This window comes from Pararge aegeria, chromosome 7, assembly GCF_905163445.1.
Source record: "Pararge aegeria chromosome 7, ilParAegt1.1, whole genome shotgun sequence".
Classification (NCBI taxonomy): Eukaryota; Metazoa; Arthropoda; class Insecta; order Lepidoptera; family Nymphalidae; genus Pararge; species Pararge aegeria.
The window spans coordinates 8,168,699-8,183,952 of NC_053186.1; the positions used below are offsets into that span (position 1 = coordinate 8,168,699).

A 15,254-nucleotide genomic window follows, 5' to 3' on the forward strand; every position below is an offset into this window, starting at 1 on the left:
GTGTATGATAGACCATTAAATTTTCATATCTGCAGAAATGAGGAACAGTATCCTTTTACAGGTACAGCCTGAGTACGATCCCTAAGTTAAGATGCAAGCCATCGTAACAGGGCATTAATAATGAGTGGCTTACCAGTAGCACTACTTATTACTTAGTCGATAGCGCTTGGAAAGCAACGTTGGCCAAACTCAGTTATTGGATTGTTGCCCGTGTTTGGAAGTTTGAAAGTTAATTTGGTATCCATCAGTCTCAGCTCCCGCCAGTAACAAAGAATAGTAGGTAACCGTTAAAGGAATGTTAAAAATCACATTGTTAGCGGAGTCGTATGCTTCAGGTTAACCAATGAAAATTATTGTAACAATTTTTATTCAGTCTAAGCGTCCTCATAAATGTGGCTACAGTATTCAATAATGTATTCAGTATCTTTAAACCTTAAGTGAGGGGTTTGCTGCTATCCGCTGAGGTTCTGTCATCTATCTCCAATTACGAAATTTGGAAAAAACTAAATAATAATAGTAGTAACCTATCCAGTAAGAAGAATTATTTAATCGTTAACATTTGACAGACGTATGGTGTAAAACCTAGGTAACACTTAGTTAGGTACCTGTGCAACGACCGCGTCAAAATCTATTACTTCGCTGTATCGCATATTCACTCGCGCCTTTGCACAAATTCAGTTTTTTTATTTGGTGTTTTGTTACGTATGCATAATAACTGAGATTCCATCTTTGGTTGGGCATTTATTTTAATGGTCGGAGTTTCGAATTCGATTCCACCAGCGGGAGCGAAAGCGCAGAGCTCCCTCCCTTGATCTTCATTCTGATTCCTTGTTCTGTTCCTGTTTTAATTAAAACTTTTGTATAACAAAAAAAAAATACGTGTCTCCTTCAATCGGGTTAATAGGGGATGGTTTGCCCTATCGAGGCGGCACGGCTTTTTTTAGTTTTTGTGCAATAAAGTAATAGTTTCGATTTCCACTTATTTTAAGATTATGTTACTTTTCTCGCAAAAATATTACTTTTTTTTATCTGTCAAATGATACATTTACATGTTCATGTTCACAAAAATTCATGTTCATCACACAAACATTTTCCAGTTGTGGGAATCGAACACACAGCCTTGGACTCATAAAGCAGGGTCACGGCCCACTGCGCCAAACGGCCGTCGAATTTGGCGCTTAGAAAGATTCTGCCCAAATTTCATGCAGATCTGATGAACAATGCCGGTGAAAAAGGACAAAACTCCTTAGTAGACAGTAGCAACACATTCACATAAGATTTACGGTACTAAACAAGTCAGCCCATGCCACATTTATATCAGATCGTGATGGCTGACACTTATACTATTTTATATATATTATATAATTATATAAAATAGTATAATTTTCTTGGTTAGTCTCATTCATAAAAGTCAACTTTTGACTTTCAAATTAACGATTACAATTTTTTGCGAGTGATAGACGTTAAAACTGACGAACACCATTTTATCCGAACCTCTGAAGTTGATGAAAAAATCCATTTACAGTCAACTTTCGTTGGTACCTACTTGGTGCTGCTATTAGGTTACACATTCTCGCTTATTAGTAGGCATTTGTAATAGGGAACGAAAAGTAGAGATAACGTGAGACCACCGGTAGGAACGGTCATATGCGATTGGCAAGGTTGATTGCGAAAAAATGCATGTACCTATCAATACCTTCAAGTGTTTGTCTCAACGATCACAGATTTTGATAAAATTGGGAATAAAGAGAGCTTGATAAAGACATTGTTAGCGGCAAAACAGATCTTGACAAAATTTTGCATCAATATAATCTCTGCATAGTTTTTAAAGCGGGTAAATAAATTATTTAATGAACTAACATACGCGCCATCGGATATTATAAATCTATTTAGCTAAAGGAATATTTGACTTTTGACTATCTGTTTAGGAATGGGAAGCAGAAAATAAAAAAATTAAATCCTTACCACATTTATTTAAAAAATCCAAGTTACATTCATCCCAAACCACGTGCAATAATACTTATTACAAAAAGGTCATCGGCAAAACACCAATCACAAGAAGTCCTTATATTATCCAACAAGTCTGAATTAATAAATGGAATAAAATAAAATATTTCAAGAAAATGCGACCTTTCCTTTAATCGCTATGACATTCAAATCGTAACGCCCAATTTGTGATGTCAAACTTGACATTTCTTGTATTTATATATGACAAACTTGACGTCATAACCACACCACATACATGTATTGAGTAATTACGTTTCCAACGTCATGGACATGTAGAAAAACCTTGACCATTTATTTCATTAACAAAATATATTTGTACAAATAATAATTAATGTACATATTGCTCGATATAACTTTCAAATATATTTATAATAATAACGCTAAGATTACCTAATCGCTAACTTAAATTGGACCAAAATTGTTCACCTCTCGTACTTAAATAAAATTAAATAAACCTAACATAATACAACTTTAACATTGTCCCATTTACAATACTATTATCTCTTTTTTAGAGCATGGATGATGTTATTTATTTCACATAGGTAAATTATACAAACATGTACATTTCAGTTTTGTAAAGCTAGCGGTAGGTGAAATTGGCAGGGCATGAAAATCAACGCAGATAAAAATCACCACCAAGGCCATTTGGAAAGGGGTTTCTAGTGCACCACCTATATATAAAAGTATCAATAATGGGAAATCATGATGATTCAAAATAACGTATATTCGTTTATTGACTTTCAAATTTCGTATTTCATATTTAAGTAATTTCTGAAAAAAGTCAATCCCAAATAATAGTTATGACTTTGACAAAACATTTACAGATTGATAAAACATACGGGTGTTTGTTGTTAAACGTTAAACAGCGTTAAACGTGTGGGTGAAATTTATAATTTATTTTACCTGAGAGGTACTCCATTTTTGTTATCGTAGTGATCGCTTAACCCAATTGACCTTAAATCTGAAAACAGCTTATGTTATGGTTGTCACCGCGTAATTTTTTATAGTTCGGTACCCCCTTTCAAACTGCCTGGTTCATGCTCAAAAACTTGTTATTATATTTGAGACCGAAACATAACGGGCTCAATTGCTTGCGACGCAGCCCTAATTCTCTATAACATTCAAGTCGTAACACTTTTAATGACAATTTGTGACCAAAGTGATAAGTGATGTCAAAATTTATGTCACAAATTCTAACATGCGCGTAGATAAAGTTTCCAGTGTCATAGGAATACGTATGGTCTCAAAAATACGATGTTATTTCAAAGGTATTTCTAGTCCTCACGTATAAAAGCCTATATTACAAAAAACCGTAACCTCAAACGTGCATATTTATAGAAGTATATTAAGATGTACGGAAGCGTGCCTCTTAAATACAGCACGCATGCACCTAAGATAACACCAAATTGATTTCCCTTCTTAGGTATCTTCGAGGCACCAGTAAAAAAATGTTAAGGCACTTTATATTGTAACATCCACCTTTATAATAATAAACATAACACATGTTAACAAATTTGTAGTCGCCACTTTATTGTCGTTGTCTTGTCTATGGTAAAGCGGGCTGCAGCTATTTAAATGTGGGATGCGTTAACTTAAATACTATTGCAGTCTTAAAAATTAAAGACCCTTATAATTATGCAAAATGGACTCGGGCGATGTAGGTGGCCAACAGTCGGACCGCCCATGAATGTCAGTTTCGAAGTTACCTGTAATTGATCAAACAATTTATATAAAAAAAAATAATTAAAAAAGCAATATTTTTTGTATTTATCCCCGGACGAGCTCTGTCACAAAGAGCTCTACTAAAATAGATGATGCAGACTTTGATATGCCGTGTGGTGACGGCAGACCAGAACACAGTTGGCGCCACCCCCACTTTTTCTCGCTCGGGTGTCGTACGAGGCGACTAAGAGATACGGAGACTAACGGAGATCCTCCTACCAACTACAGCGATCTCCAACTCCTCCGCCCAGCGTGGTGATTATGGGCAAACCCCTCCCTTTTGGGAGAGGACTAAAGGTAGTCGAGCAGAGGTCTGTTATAGGCTACTGATGACGTTTTTTTATATTCCACTACAAGTTAGCTAATGAATGCAATCCGGTAAATGATGATGCTGTCTAAAGTGGTAACGGGCTGACCTGTTAGGGGTGAGGCAGTAATCTTATCATCTATTTCCCCGGATGAGCTCTGTCACAAAGAGCTTTACCGAAATAGGTGATGCTGACGTCTTCGATCCAAAAAGCTCTTTTCGGGCCTAAAGGAGTTTTTAATTCGAAAATAATGACGTCGGCATACTCACTGCTGCACCTGCTCGACGGGTGGCGCCATCGAGCACACGAGGTTGACGCCCGACAGAAGCGCCGAACGGAGCGGCGCGGGCACGTTGGGCCGAGCGGCGGTGTGTTCCGCAAGCACGCGAAGTTCACGGAAAGTGTTGCGCGTGTAGGGGTTGCGGCGCGACGCGTAGCGCCACATCACGAAATAATAGTACACGAAGGGTGTCATGAAGCCGCAGTGGCCGCTGGGGAGAACGTTTGCCAAATACAGATATCATTTTTAACGCGAAGAAAGTTGTGTTAGCCTCGTCTCCTTTTTCGGAGGGACGGAGTACGAGCTACGAACCCCATCATCATCATGCCCAATGATGGACTTCTGGACATAGGTCTTTTATAGGGAATTCCGAAATCCACGGTCCTAGGCTCCCTAGGCCGCTTGTTTCCAGCAGCTCCCAGCAACTCGCTTGTTATCATCTGTCCATCTATTTGGGCGTAGCCTGCGCAGCGTGGTCATTATCGGGAAAATATTTGTATAAATGGATACAAAAAAAAACTACTAGTTCTAAAAAATTATAGAGCGGGCTTAAACTTTCCCCCACACCAGATAAGAGAAAATTCCGGAATCGTAAATCCTCAAATTACCTATGCCCAGGTCATATAAGTATGTGCGCGTGTGTCATACAAGTAGTAGATACTGTATGACACACGCGCAGTTGGCCAAGGAGCTCGACAAACAACGTTGGCATTGGCGTTGAATGATACTCACGTGATGGCCATGACGGCGACGCAGGGGAACAACACGATCTCGGTTAGCGCGGCGACCCGCAGGATATTTCGCGACTGGAACTCCACTAGGGAGATCAGCAAGCGCGCCACCCACATAGAGTTCTGACCTAGAGTCTGCACAATAAAGATATACGTTCAAATCATAAATAACACAAGTCCTTAGTCATTAATGCCCATCTACAGTCTACTAAACTAAAAGGAGCGAGGGATTTAGAGCTTAGTTTAATAGCTATAGTGAAAAAAGGAATAACGAATAAAAACGACATGAAAACTAAAAACTTGAAAATTATTTTTTGTCTGATCAATGTCCTAGATTGACGAGAAGGTGAGTTATGACTGGTACCTAGGACCAAACGATTTATTTTATTTAACTTTCATCATGTGGCGGGGTTTTTATTAATTTAATTCATCAAAATCTATAGTTGAATATGTACATATCCGCCAGTTTCTCAAGTCTCCTAGTTACTTATGAGGAAAAGTGGAATAAACAATGATCATCCTCATCTTCAGTATATAATATAAAACGTTTAGGCTTGTTTTATCAAAATACATCCCATTTTTTTCTTGGCCGGCACTTTCACTATCGGACCAATAAAGTATGACTGATGGACGATGTCCTTTAGTCGGTCTCTTAAATAAGTTACCTAAGAAATAATTGACAACCTTAAAATGTGTAATTGTGTGCGTAATAACGTGTGTTTGTTTTAATATTATCTAGGAACAAAATCTGATTAGTTAGTCAGTGTAATATGGGATCCTTTAATGTGAACACAGCTGATGTTATGATTGTCAATGCATATTTTACGTACATTTTGACAAGTTTTCTGATTAGTCTTGTATTGTTAAGTACGTTTCAACTTCAAATGATGTGAGGTCACTATTTTGTCACTGATCATATCAATTGTCTCGAGCCAAGGTAACTCTAGATTGGGACTTAATGACAAGATACATATTGAAATACAAAAATACTTACGTCAAGAATGGTGAGAGAGTACGAGGCCGCGTGCAGTAGTGCGAACAGGAATATTGGTATCAATATCACTGTTGTACGAGTTAAGGAATTAATAGTTCTTAAATTAACTTCATCGTGGAGTATTTACGTCAGTTAAGTTTTGCGAATGTAGTTATATATATATGAAAAAATATGCATTAGCGCTTTATAATATGAATAATATTTAACACATTAAAGAATATTTAAATTTGATTCTTCCACAAAAATTCGCTATATTGCTCATCTTTACCGGCCCACTACAGGACACGGGACATTTCAGAATTGGAATGGTTTATTAATTTCCAGGGTAAAAATGTGTTCATTCCATCAACTACTTTACAATTTTTGTAAACATACGGGAGCTGAATTTTTTTATGTAAAGATTACAATTAATTATGTAAGGTGATACTTAACAATGATACTGATAACAAAGCTACTTTGCATATAATAATAAAATTTAATTATATGCGATACAACTCGGCGAGCGTCCAGTGGTTATCCTTGACACAATATATACGCAGACTAAAAAAAAAAGATGGACGGCAAAACTCTCGCAAACAAACTCAATTAAAATTTAATTGAGGTGTGCAGTAGATAGTATAAGTAACGAATATTAGTTGTAATAAAAATAAGTATTAAAGTGACTTCGTTAAAGTAAGGACGCGTTCTTCATTATTTCAACTTCTATCTCTTTCCCCCTCGTGGGCACATGGTTGATACGACACTAAGGACAATTATATTTTATTTGTAATAATTACAGTCGCAAATGTAGTCTTAACTGGCTTATTATCAGAAGCAGCCCAGAGAGTCCCCGTTTGCAAAATATAACCAGTAGAATGAATGTTTAATCTTAAATCTTAGTAAGGTATACTGTGACATAGAGTTTTGATAGTTTTGTTACCCCTAGCTCTACGGTATGCAAATACATAGTATTATACCGGACATTCTAAAATTAAACCCGCCGGAAATCGAACTCCGGACTTCCCACTTATAAACCCGCATACGCTACGCAATACACAACGTCACTTCATTCAATTAAATCAACTACACCGGAACTGTCTCTTTTACCGTCTATTTTTCCACTTAGTCTTTAAATACATATTATATTATATATTATAAGTAAGTTCAGCCTTCCGTCAGGTCGTAGTTATGTTAACGACGTTAAAACCTTTCCATACAACATTTAAGGTATAAGTATAGTTCTTCAACAGGTTTAAGTTTTTTGGTAATATTGCATAATGCTTTTGAAAAACGAAACGATGCTAAGACACAAGAGCCGCTATAAAATATGACGGTTTTCTGTTTTTATGAACTTTTTGTTATGTACAATAAAGTATTAATTCCTTCATTGAAAACCTTTGCAAATTATGATATAGACAAATCAATAAACAAAATTGACTTGTCTAAAAGTAATGCTATCCTTATCACAATGTTTCCTGGAGAAAAGGACACAGTGTGAGAAGGATAGCAATATTCAATACACACGTCAGTCATGTGTCCATTGCATAAGTCGTGACTTGATTGACATAAGCCGACGTCGATTAATTTCTTACAATTTTTGACTGCCCGGTGACGTGGCGGAGAAATCTGTCGCGTGATGAAGCAAGCTGACGCCTTATACAATGTGTGTGATATACACCGGTCATCGATGTTGGAGCCTTGAATTGTAATAATGATCATTGATCGATTAAGTATATCGAAAAATCATACGAGTCAGAGTTCAATTGACAAAGCGTGATAAAACGCTGCGTATTCCGACATTACGCCACGTTTGTGTTAGCGGTGATAAGTGGGTAAGGCTTCGGCTTGCTTTTCAAGGGGACCGAGTTCAATCTTGAGATTGAACACGCAATTTTCAGAGTTATGAGCATTTTTTATGAAGGCAAAGAACAACCTGCATGCTTGCGAGAGTTGTCCATAAAGTTCTCACGGTCGTGTGAAATCCGCACTTGGGCAGTGTGGGGGACAACAGTCTATTCTTTTCATACTGGTAGGAGAACCGGCTTCTGTAGTGGGCCGGTACTGGGTTGATAACGATGAATTCGATACGTGTGATTTGTAAAAGGATACATATCTGCGGGGTGACGTTCATGAATACGAGCGAGTAGAAGAGGTAGTGCGCGCTGTCTTCCAGGAAAAATCGGGATACAAACTCGCGGGACACACGGATCTCGCGCGCAGGGATGCGTTGGTGCAGACGCAGAGCGGATGTGGCCGCGTTGGCCAATAGCGCCTTGTAGAAAGCCGCTGAGGCACTGGGGACAACGTTCTACCAGTCACACAGTGATAGCTCCTCCCAGGAATCTCTTAGAGCTCTGTCTCATAATTGCGTCTTCGACTTTCAATATAGCGTACATTATGCCCTATTTAACGGCCGATTGGCGCAGTTTGCAACACTGCTTTCTGAATCCAAGGCCGTGGGTTCGATTCCCACTCCTGGAAAATGTTTGTGTGATGGGCATGAATGTTTTTCAGTGTCTTGGTGTGTATATTCTAAGTATTTATGACATATTATTTATAAAAATATTCATCAGTCATCTTAGTACCCGTAACGCAAGCTACTTTTACTTTGGGGCTAGATGGCGATGTGTGTACTTTCGTAGTATATTTATTTATTATTTAACACCCATATTGCATAGGCCATAGGCCTCTGTTCACTTAGGAGAGATGATCCGTTATATTTTTTGTAGTTCATTGTGTCCCCGAACGATTTGCTCTGTTCGAACAATCGGAAGCGATAGTGAACTACTTAAATCGCCTTTGATTGCGTGTTGAGTTGAATCGAATTAATAACACGAACGATTGCGTTTTCTATATAATGCCTTTCAATAGATTTTCATATTAATCGCGTATTTACGTGATAAGAAAGAGAGATGTTGGACATGGTACATGCCAAATATCAATATCTTTTTAATTAATCCCATCTACGCAACCGCAAGCTTCACTTTTTAATTGTTACTATGGAAGAGTGTAAGGGTCTGTTCAGACAGAAAGAAATAATGCCCGAGTATTTTATGGACTCCAATAAAACCCTATTACCATAGCGTAAAATGTGTGTATGATGTAAAATGTTAGTATAAGGACTACAAGTCCAGTAAGTGGTACTCACTTGTTAAAAATGGGTAAAACATATCCAAAAGTGCAAAGCACTGTGAGCAATCTTATGCCCCAAAGAGCCACGTCTATCTTGTTGGCTATTACGTGAGCTTTCAGCGCGGGGATTCCCTTTGGCGGGCCGGTGTCTCCGGCTTGAGGATTTGGTTCTGCCATTATCTAAAACAACGATATTCATTATTTTATATTGTAAAGTAATTTTGGTACTAAAATACTAGGTACTTTTCTCAAAAACAAAGTTTAGTAACTTTACGACTGGGCAGCGAATGCAAAACCCTTAAAACTGCTTGAAGTGTTCGAGGTTGTGCATCTGAAACTCGAACCAAATTTCATACCTGAAAAATATTTATAAAATTAGAAGTACCTAAATACTTCTAAAATATAAATATTCTTGGATAAATTCTGGAGAAACTTGAAACGGAAAAAAATCTACTTATTGTACTTTTTACAACTAAAACAACAAAGACAAAGATGCCAACTCAATAGGTAATGTAGTTTATGTTTCCATTCTTTCAAAGAAAATATATTTTAATTCAGTCTGAATATTTTTGGTATTCCGTTAAAAGGTTCTTGGTTCTTTCGTATTTCATCATTACTCATTACCACACAGGTCGCAAGGTAAACCTTTCTTACTATGGCCGTGGTTAACCAAACTGGGCAACTGCGGAGTGGTAAACGTCCCATGCTTTTATTGGAAAACTCTGAAGTCATCTAGGTTTGTTCGTCGTTTACCCTCACTATCAAACCAAGTAATATTTGATTGCTTAACATAGCTTCGAAAGTTAGAAGCAGGGGAGCTGGCGATTGAACTTGGTCCCCCGAAAGTGAAGCCAAAGTCCTAACTACTAAACTATAACCGCTTGACCATGACCCCTTTCGTAGAAAATAGAGGTCAAAGGAGAAGAAAGAGTTTTTCATATCTACTTTTAACAGCACACAATCTAAAGTAAAGTACAACTAGTAAAACCTACTTTTGAAAATTTACAGGTATATATATATTTTTTCCTGTTAAATTTATTTAAAGTCACACATAATTTTTTTTTATAAAGTGGCACTTGGTTAATTAACATAAAAACGATAATGTGTTTTTTTCACTTAATTATGACCTCAATAGTCAGTACAGAAAACATAAAATAATATTTCATCCATAACAAGTGTGTCAGGGAAAGGCAGAGATTTCACTTTCGTTTTAGAAACTCACTTGTGAACATGACTGCTATAAATTCTACCAAAAACGGATTTAATGATGATATTATATTGTACATAAGTGTGTAAGAGTGTAGTGGGCCCTAAACTCAATATCCCTAGGTTGAATTTCTTTGAAACATGATAGTGAAATGTAGCGTAGTAGCAAGCGAAACATTTTTCTCTTGGGGGGGTAGCTAAAGATATATTATCAATTCTCATACATAGCTTTAGTGATTTTTGCGAGACAGAGATTTCAGAGAATTAAACACTTTGTTACACACCCACGAAAGAATGGTTCATTATATCCTACACGGGCTGTCCCCTGCAGTTTTACCCTCATTCAAATAAAATATAGCTAATACTCTTCTATCGTAACGTAAATAAAATCAGACTGGCAGTTCCTGAAAATTGCACACACTTGCTACATATCAAGCCTCTACCGTCAAATTAGCGTATCTGACTGATTTCGCGATAAAGGCTCGATATTAACACCAAATCTAATATAATGAAGCTACATCTCAACTACACTGATAAAATATTGACAATTTCTGCCCTCTTAACTTGCAAAGCATATTAAGTTAAAAAAAAATTGTAAATGCAAAAAATTTAAATTGATTGACAAAATACTATGCAGGGTTAAATATAAAATACCAGGAAGCTCACAGCCTTGTAGTTCCTATGATTGAAACTCTAGTTCTACGACTTTTTTAAGTTCAGTACTAATTTATTTCATATAAAAAAAATTTGATAAATCATGTTATTTCTGTAAAGTGATATTACACTGTAAAACCAAATACTAGACGATAACTACAGATTAGACAAAGTCAGATAGTTGTTTTGTGGTTTGTTCACTTTGGTTGATGTTACATTACAGTGAAGTAACAAGTAAAGTATCAATATAAGATATTGAATATATAATAATTTACAAACTATCAAGTTTTAAAAAGTTGTTAGTATCAATGTAAAAAACTACATGCAAGTATTTTTTGTTAACCCTGCATATTGCTATGATTACCAATTCAATAGTAGAGTGTACATGTGAGTATTGAATTGGTAGTCACGTATGAAAATATTAAGCCCTTACCTAAAAAATTATTTGATATACATTTAAAAAGATTTTCTGTCAATAGAATTTCTATAAATAAAGATCAAGTATATTATTCAGCTTTGAAACTATTTCTGTCATTATTATACAGTAAATAAGTTTTACTAAATATTGTATTGAGGTCATTTCATGTTGACTCTTTTGATTTAAGTCATAGATAGTTATTAGTTTTTTATTCACTTCTTTGTAAATAATGATAATGTCTGTATCTGTAGATAACAGTAGTGTACAGAAGGTCAGGAACATTTTAAGCTTCTTTACTTCTCTTAGGTAATTTATTGTAATTTTTTAATCAGTTGCAAGCATGTATTTTTAGGAATGTATGCTAGCACACAACTATCTCAGAAACTACCAGTATGGTTTTTTTTTAACTATATAGCCTAAGATATACATATGTACAAATAGAAAAAAGCCATGTATAGCTATTTATAGCAAAAATTTCATCAAGATTGGTGCAGTGGTTTAGTTTGAAAAAAATAAATGTATAACCATCATCTTTATAATAGTACAGATTAGCTATTTTTTACTACAAACATACTCGTAAGTTCTATATCTCAATAAAATATTTAATCTTTGCCTGCATCATCACTTTCTATCAACTGTAATTGAGGGCCCCATGATAATCTTTCAAGATTAAAAAAAATATAGTCTAATTAACCTATATGGTATTTAATAAAGTTAGATACTAGCAACCAGAAACGGAATGGTAATTTTTACGTTATTTTATTAACTATGACGTAGAAAAACTTGTTTTGAAGGATAATTAATAAAAAACTAATTGGGATCACTCACTATTCGAGTACACACATTAAATTTTGTATAAAAATAGAAAGTAATACTTACTCTTTATTTAAATAGTCGAAAAGCGAAAGTTTACTAGCAGTAAATAATTAAACTCTTTAACAATACGATAAATTATTTTCTTGTAATCATGAACATGATTTTATAAAAATTGACAACAGAATTGACACACGTTGTACTTTGATTTATAATCTATGAACGTCTAAGATTAATGTTTTTCATAGACTGATCACGAGGGATCCGTCTATTATATACGCGTCATTTAGTGTTTTTATCCTCTTTGCAAGCAAGTGCCAAAACGTAGATATTCTGGTCTCATTCGTCTGCATCTCAGGCAAAGCTAAAAATTTAATCTGAGCTCTCAGATGTGCATCTAGTCAAGTTTGTACACTTATATACCTATTATTTGGTTTGGTAAAGTCAGGCTTAAAAGAGCTTGAACCTAGGGCTGTAAAGCAAGTTAAAAAAGACAGACAGACAGGTTAAGTTAAATAATGTCAGTGTGACTTATAATTTATCATTGAACTTTGTAGGTCTATGGTAAACCAAAAGTAAATAAACATTCAACATTGTAAAAAAAATATTTATTATTTGTTACAACTATAAGCTTTTATCCATTCAATACTTGATATATACATAATGTTATGTAAAAGAATGTGTATTAAACCACGCAAATACTTAACTTTTAATCACAGTTATAAGAAATATGGTTTAATAGCTTCCGTACTGGAAAAAGCTAATGTCGGTGAAGTTGCTGAAATTAAGGTTATTTTAAATTATATAAATGGACCTTAATGGCTTATTTAATAAAATAGAAATTAACATTTGAATTCCTTTATTCAGGGATGGGTGAAAAGTCTACGCGTTCAAAAAGATCACATTTTCGCGGACGTTAACGACGGTTCTTGTGCTCAAAAATTGCAAGTTCTTATCCCTAAGCAACTCAAAACTGATTTTTTGACGTATGGAAGTTCAGTGCAAATATCTGGGAAGCTATCAAAAGGCCCTCGAGGCCAACTGGAATTACTGGCAGAAAATGTAACTGTGCTTGGTAAATGCGTAGTTCTAGACGGCTATCCCTTTAATCCGCGCACTGCCCACCCACCTGATTATATTAGGCAATACTTACACTTACGATCCCGCACAAATTACTTTTCTGCTGTACTGAGGGTACGAAATGCACTCACAAGGCATATTCATAAATATTTTGCATCCAAAAACTATTTACACATCAACACTCCAATATTAACATCTAATGATTGTGAAGGAGCAGGTGAGGTTTTCAAAGTACAGCCTGAAAACGATCAAACTGTGAAGGCAATGATGCAAGAAGGAAGAAATAAAGATACAGTATATTTTGGTACTAAAACATACCTGACTGTATCAGGGCAGTTGCATTTGGAAGCCATATGTAGGGGAATTGGTAATGTTTATACACTAGGTCCAACTTTCAGAGCTGAAAATTCCAGGTCTCGCTTACATTTATCAGAATTTTACATGCTGGAAGCAGAAATAGCATTTTGTGATAGCATAGTAAAACTGCAAGATGTTATAGAAGATTTATTAAAGTATTTATTTACTGAGACATGGAATACTAATGAGACAGATATGTTTTTAATTGATAAGAATAATAAAGTGCCTATATGGCTTAACAAAGATTTTATAACATTAACATATGGAGACGCAAGGAATATTTTAGATAAAAAAGGTTTAAATATCACTGAGGAAGGTATAAATAAAGAACAGGAGCTAGCTCTAGTGGACTATTGTAAAGTACCTGTTTTTGTAACACAGTGGCCTAAGGATATGAAGTCATTTTATATGAAGGAGTCCCCTTTAGATATTACCAAGGTTAGTTGCCTAGCTTAAAATTAACTGTGTTTGGATGTGAGTCTAGTTTAAAGTGAATTAATTTATTTCCTTTATTTTTAAGGTGGATGCTTTGGACCTATTAGCTCCAATCACAGGAGAAATTGTTGGTGGAAGTCTCAGGGAGGATGATTATGATAAACTAAAAGACAAATTACCATCAGAACAATTAAACTGGTATTTGGAACTGAGGAAATTTGGTAATATACCGACAGGCGGCTTTGGTTTGGGTCTGGAGAGAATAATGCAGGTTTTGTGCAATGTTCCTAATATCAAGGACACTTTGCCTTTTCCTCGTTGGCCACATAATTGTGATATGTAATTTGTTACTAATAATGACTGTAAATGTAATGCAAAAAGATTACATTAAATTAATTATTTATTAACTGCTTACTTTTTAGTTTCCTTTTCCAATAGAAAAACATTATTGGGGCCAATTCTGTTGTACATCTCTAAAATAATCCAGTTGACAAATAATGCTATCCTTTTTCATAGGAATGATTGCAGCACTACATGTAGCCCTGTCAATAGATTTGTAAGCAATAGAATTAGCACCAACAGTACAATTATCCTCCTAATTTTATTCTTTGCACTTTATACTTTTGGAATTTTTAAGCATGCACTTAGCAGCCGACGTTAGGCGCGGCGTCCAGCAAGCAGACTTAGATCTCGAAATCACGATTTTTATCGGAAATTCATCAGTGCAATAGTATTTTTTAATACACAAAAAATGTTAGTAAGATTATATCCATCTAATCTCTACTATACTGTATAAGTCTTGGCGTTCGACATTTCGCGAATTCACATATGGCTGTTGAGTACGAAAGCTCATTAGAATTAAATTTAAACTACCTACTCACAACTTCAATAGAACACCACCACTCAGTTAGTTATTTTTAATTCCAACTGAAACAATTCTGTTAAAATGATTTGTCTACTGTAAAGAAAAGTCTAGCCACTCTAAACAACTGCTCAAATAGACCTTACATTTTTGTTTACATGTGATGTTTTTCGGTTGGTTTGTTAGCCATCCAGTGATGAATGCCCATGGGTCAGTAATATTAAAACAAAATGGTCCTTTCACAAATTACTTTTATTTAAAGAAATCGAACTAAAC

The 15,254-nt window shown here is 35.4% G+C and overlaps 2 protein-coding genes across 4 annotated transcripts; one reads left to right on the top strand and one right to left on the bottom strand.

The window, feature by feature from the left end:
- Window positions 1–1,953: 1,953 nt before the first annotated feature.
- Window positions 1,954–12,438, bottom strand: LOC120625115 (Krueppel homolog 2). 3 transcript variants are annotated; one of them, XM_039892048.1, is made up of 7 exons: window positions 12,311–12,438; window positions 9,170–9,333; window positions 8,131–8,315; window positions 6,043–6,110; window positions 5,050–5,183; window positions 4,307–4,528; window positions 1,954–3,713 (listed from the first exon to the last, which is right to left on the bottom strand). In XM_039892048.1, exons 2-7 carry the CDS (start codon window positions 9,328–9,330, stop codon window positions 3,710–3,712), a joined length of 774 nt encoding a protein of 257 aa, XP_039747982.1. In that variant the 5' UTR covers window positions 9,331–9,333; window positions 12,311–12,438; the 3' UTR covers window positions 1,954–3,709. The 3 variants fall into 3 exon arrangements, with proteins under 3 accessions (XP_039747982.1, XP_039747984.1, XP_039747983.1); XM_039892050.1 differs by having other exon boundaries at window positions 4,293–4,528; XM_039892049.1 differs by lacking the exon at window positions 12,311–12,438 and adding an exon at window positions 9,423–9,488.
- A 358-nt stretch (window positions 12,439–12,796) lies between these two features.
- LOC120625439 (probable asparagine--tRNA ligase, mitochondrial) lies at window positions 12,797–14,530 on the top strand. The gene is made up of 3 exons (XM_039892505.1): window positions 12,797–13,033; window positions 13,112–14,119; window positions 14,202–14,530. Exons 1-3 carry the CDS (start codon window positions 12,908–12,910, stop codon window positions 14,457–14,459), a joined length of 1,392 nt encoding a protein of 463 aa, XP_039748439.1. The 5' UTR covers window positions 12,797–12,907; the 3' UTR covers window positions 14,460–14,530.
- Window positions 14,531–15,254: the final 724 nt, after the last annotated feature.

What these genes read in the sequence shown, in the direction of transcription:
- LOC120625115 (XM_039892048.1), bottom strand. Translation starts at nt 9,330, where the DNA reads ATGGCAGAACCAAATCCTCAAGCCGGAGACACCGGCCCGCCAAAGGGA. An exon ending in GAACGTCACCCCGCAGATAT is followed by an intron (nt 6,111 to 8,130) that starts GTATCCTTTTAC and finishes CTCGTACAACAG; the next exon opens with TGATATTGATACCAATATTC. An exon ending in GTCGCCGTCATGGCCATCAC is followed by an intron (nt 4,529 to 5,049) that starts GTGAGTATCATT and finishes CGTTCTCCCCAG; the next exon opens with CGGCCACTGCGGCTTCATGA.
- LOC120625439 (XM_039892505.1), top strand. Translation starts at nt 12,908, where the DNA reads ATGTTATGTAAAAGAATGTGTATTAAACCACGCAAATACTTAACTTTT. An exon ending in GTGAAGTTGCTGAAATTAAG is followed by an intron (nt 13,034 to 13,111) that starts GTTATTTTAAAT and finishes TCCTTTATTCAG; the next exon opens with GGATGGGTGAAAAGTCTACG. An exon ending in CCCCTTTAGATATTACCAAG is followed by an intron (nt 14,120 to 14,201) that starts GTTAGTTGCCTA and finishes TTTATTTTTAAG; the next exon opens with GTGGATGCTTTGGACCTATT.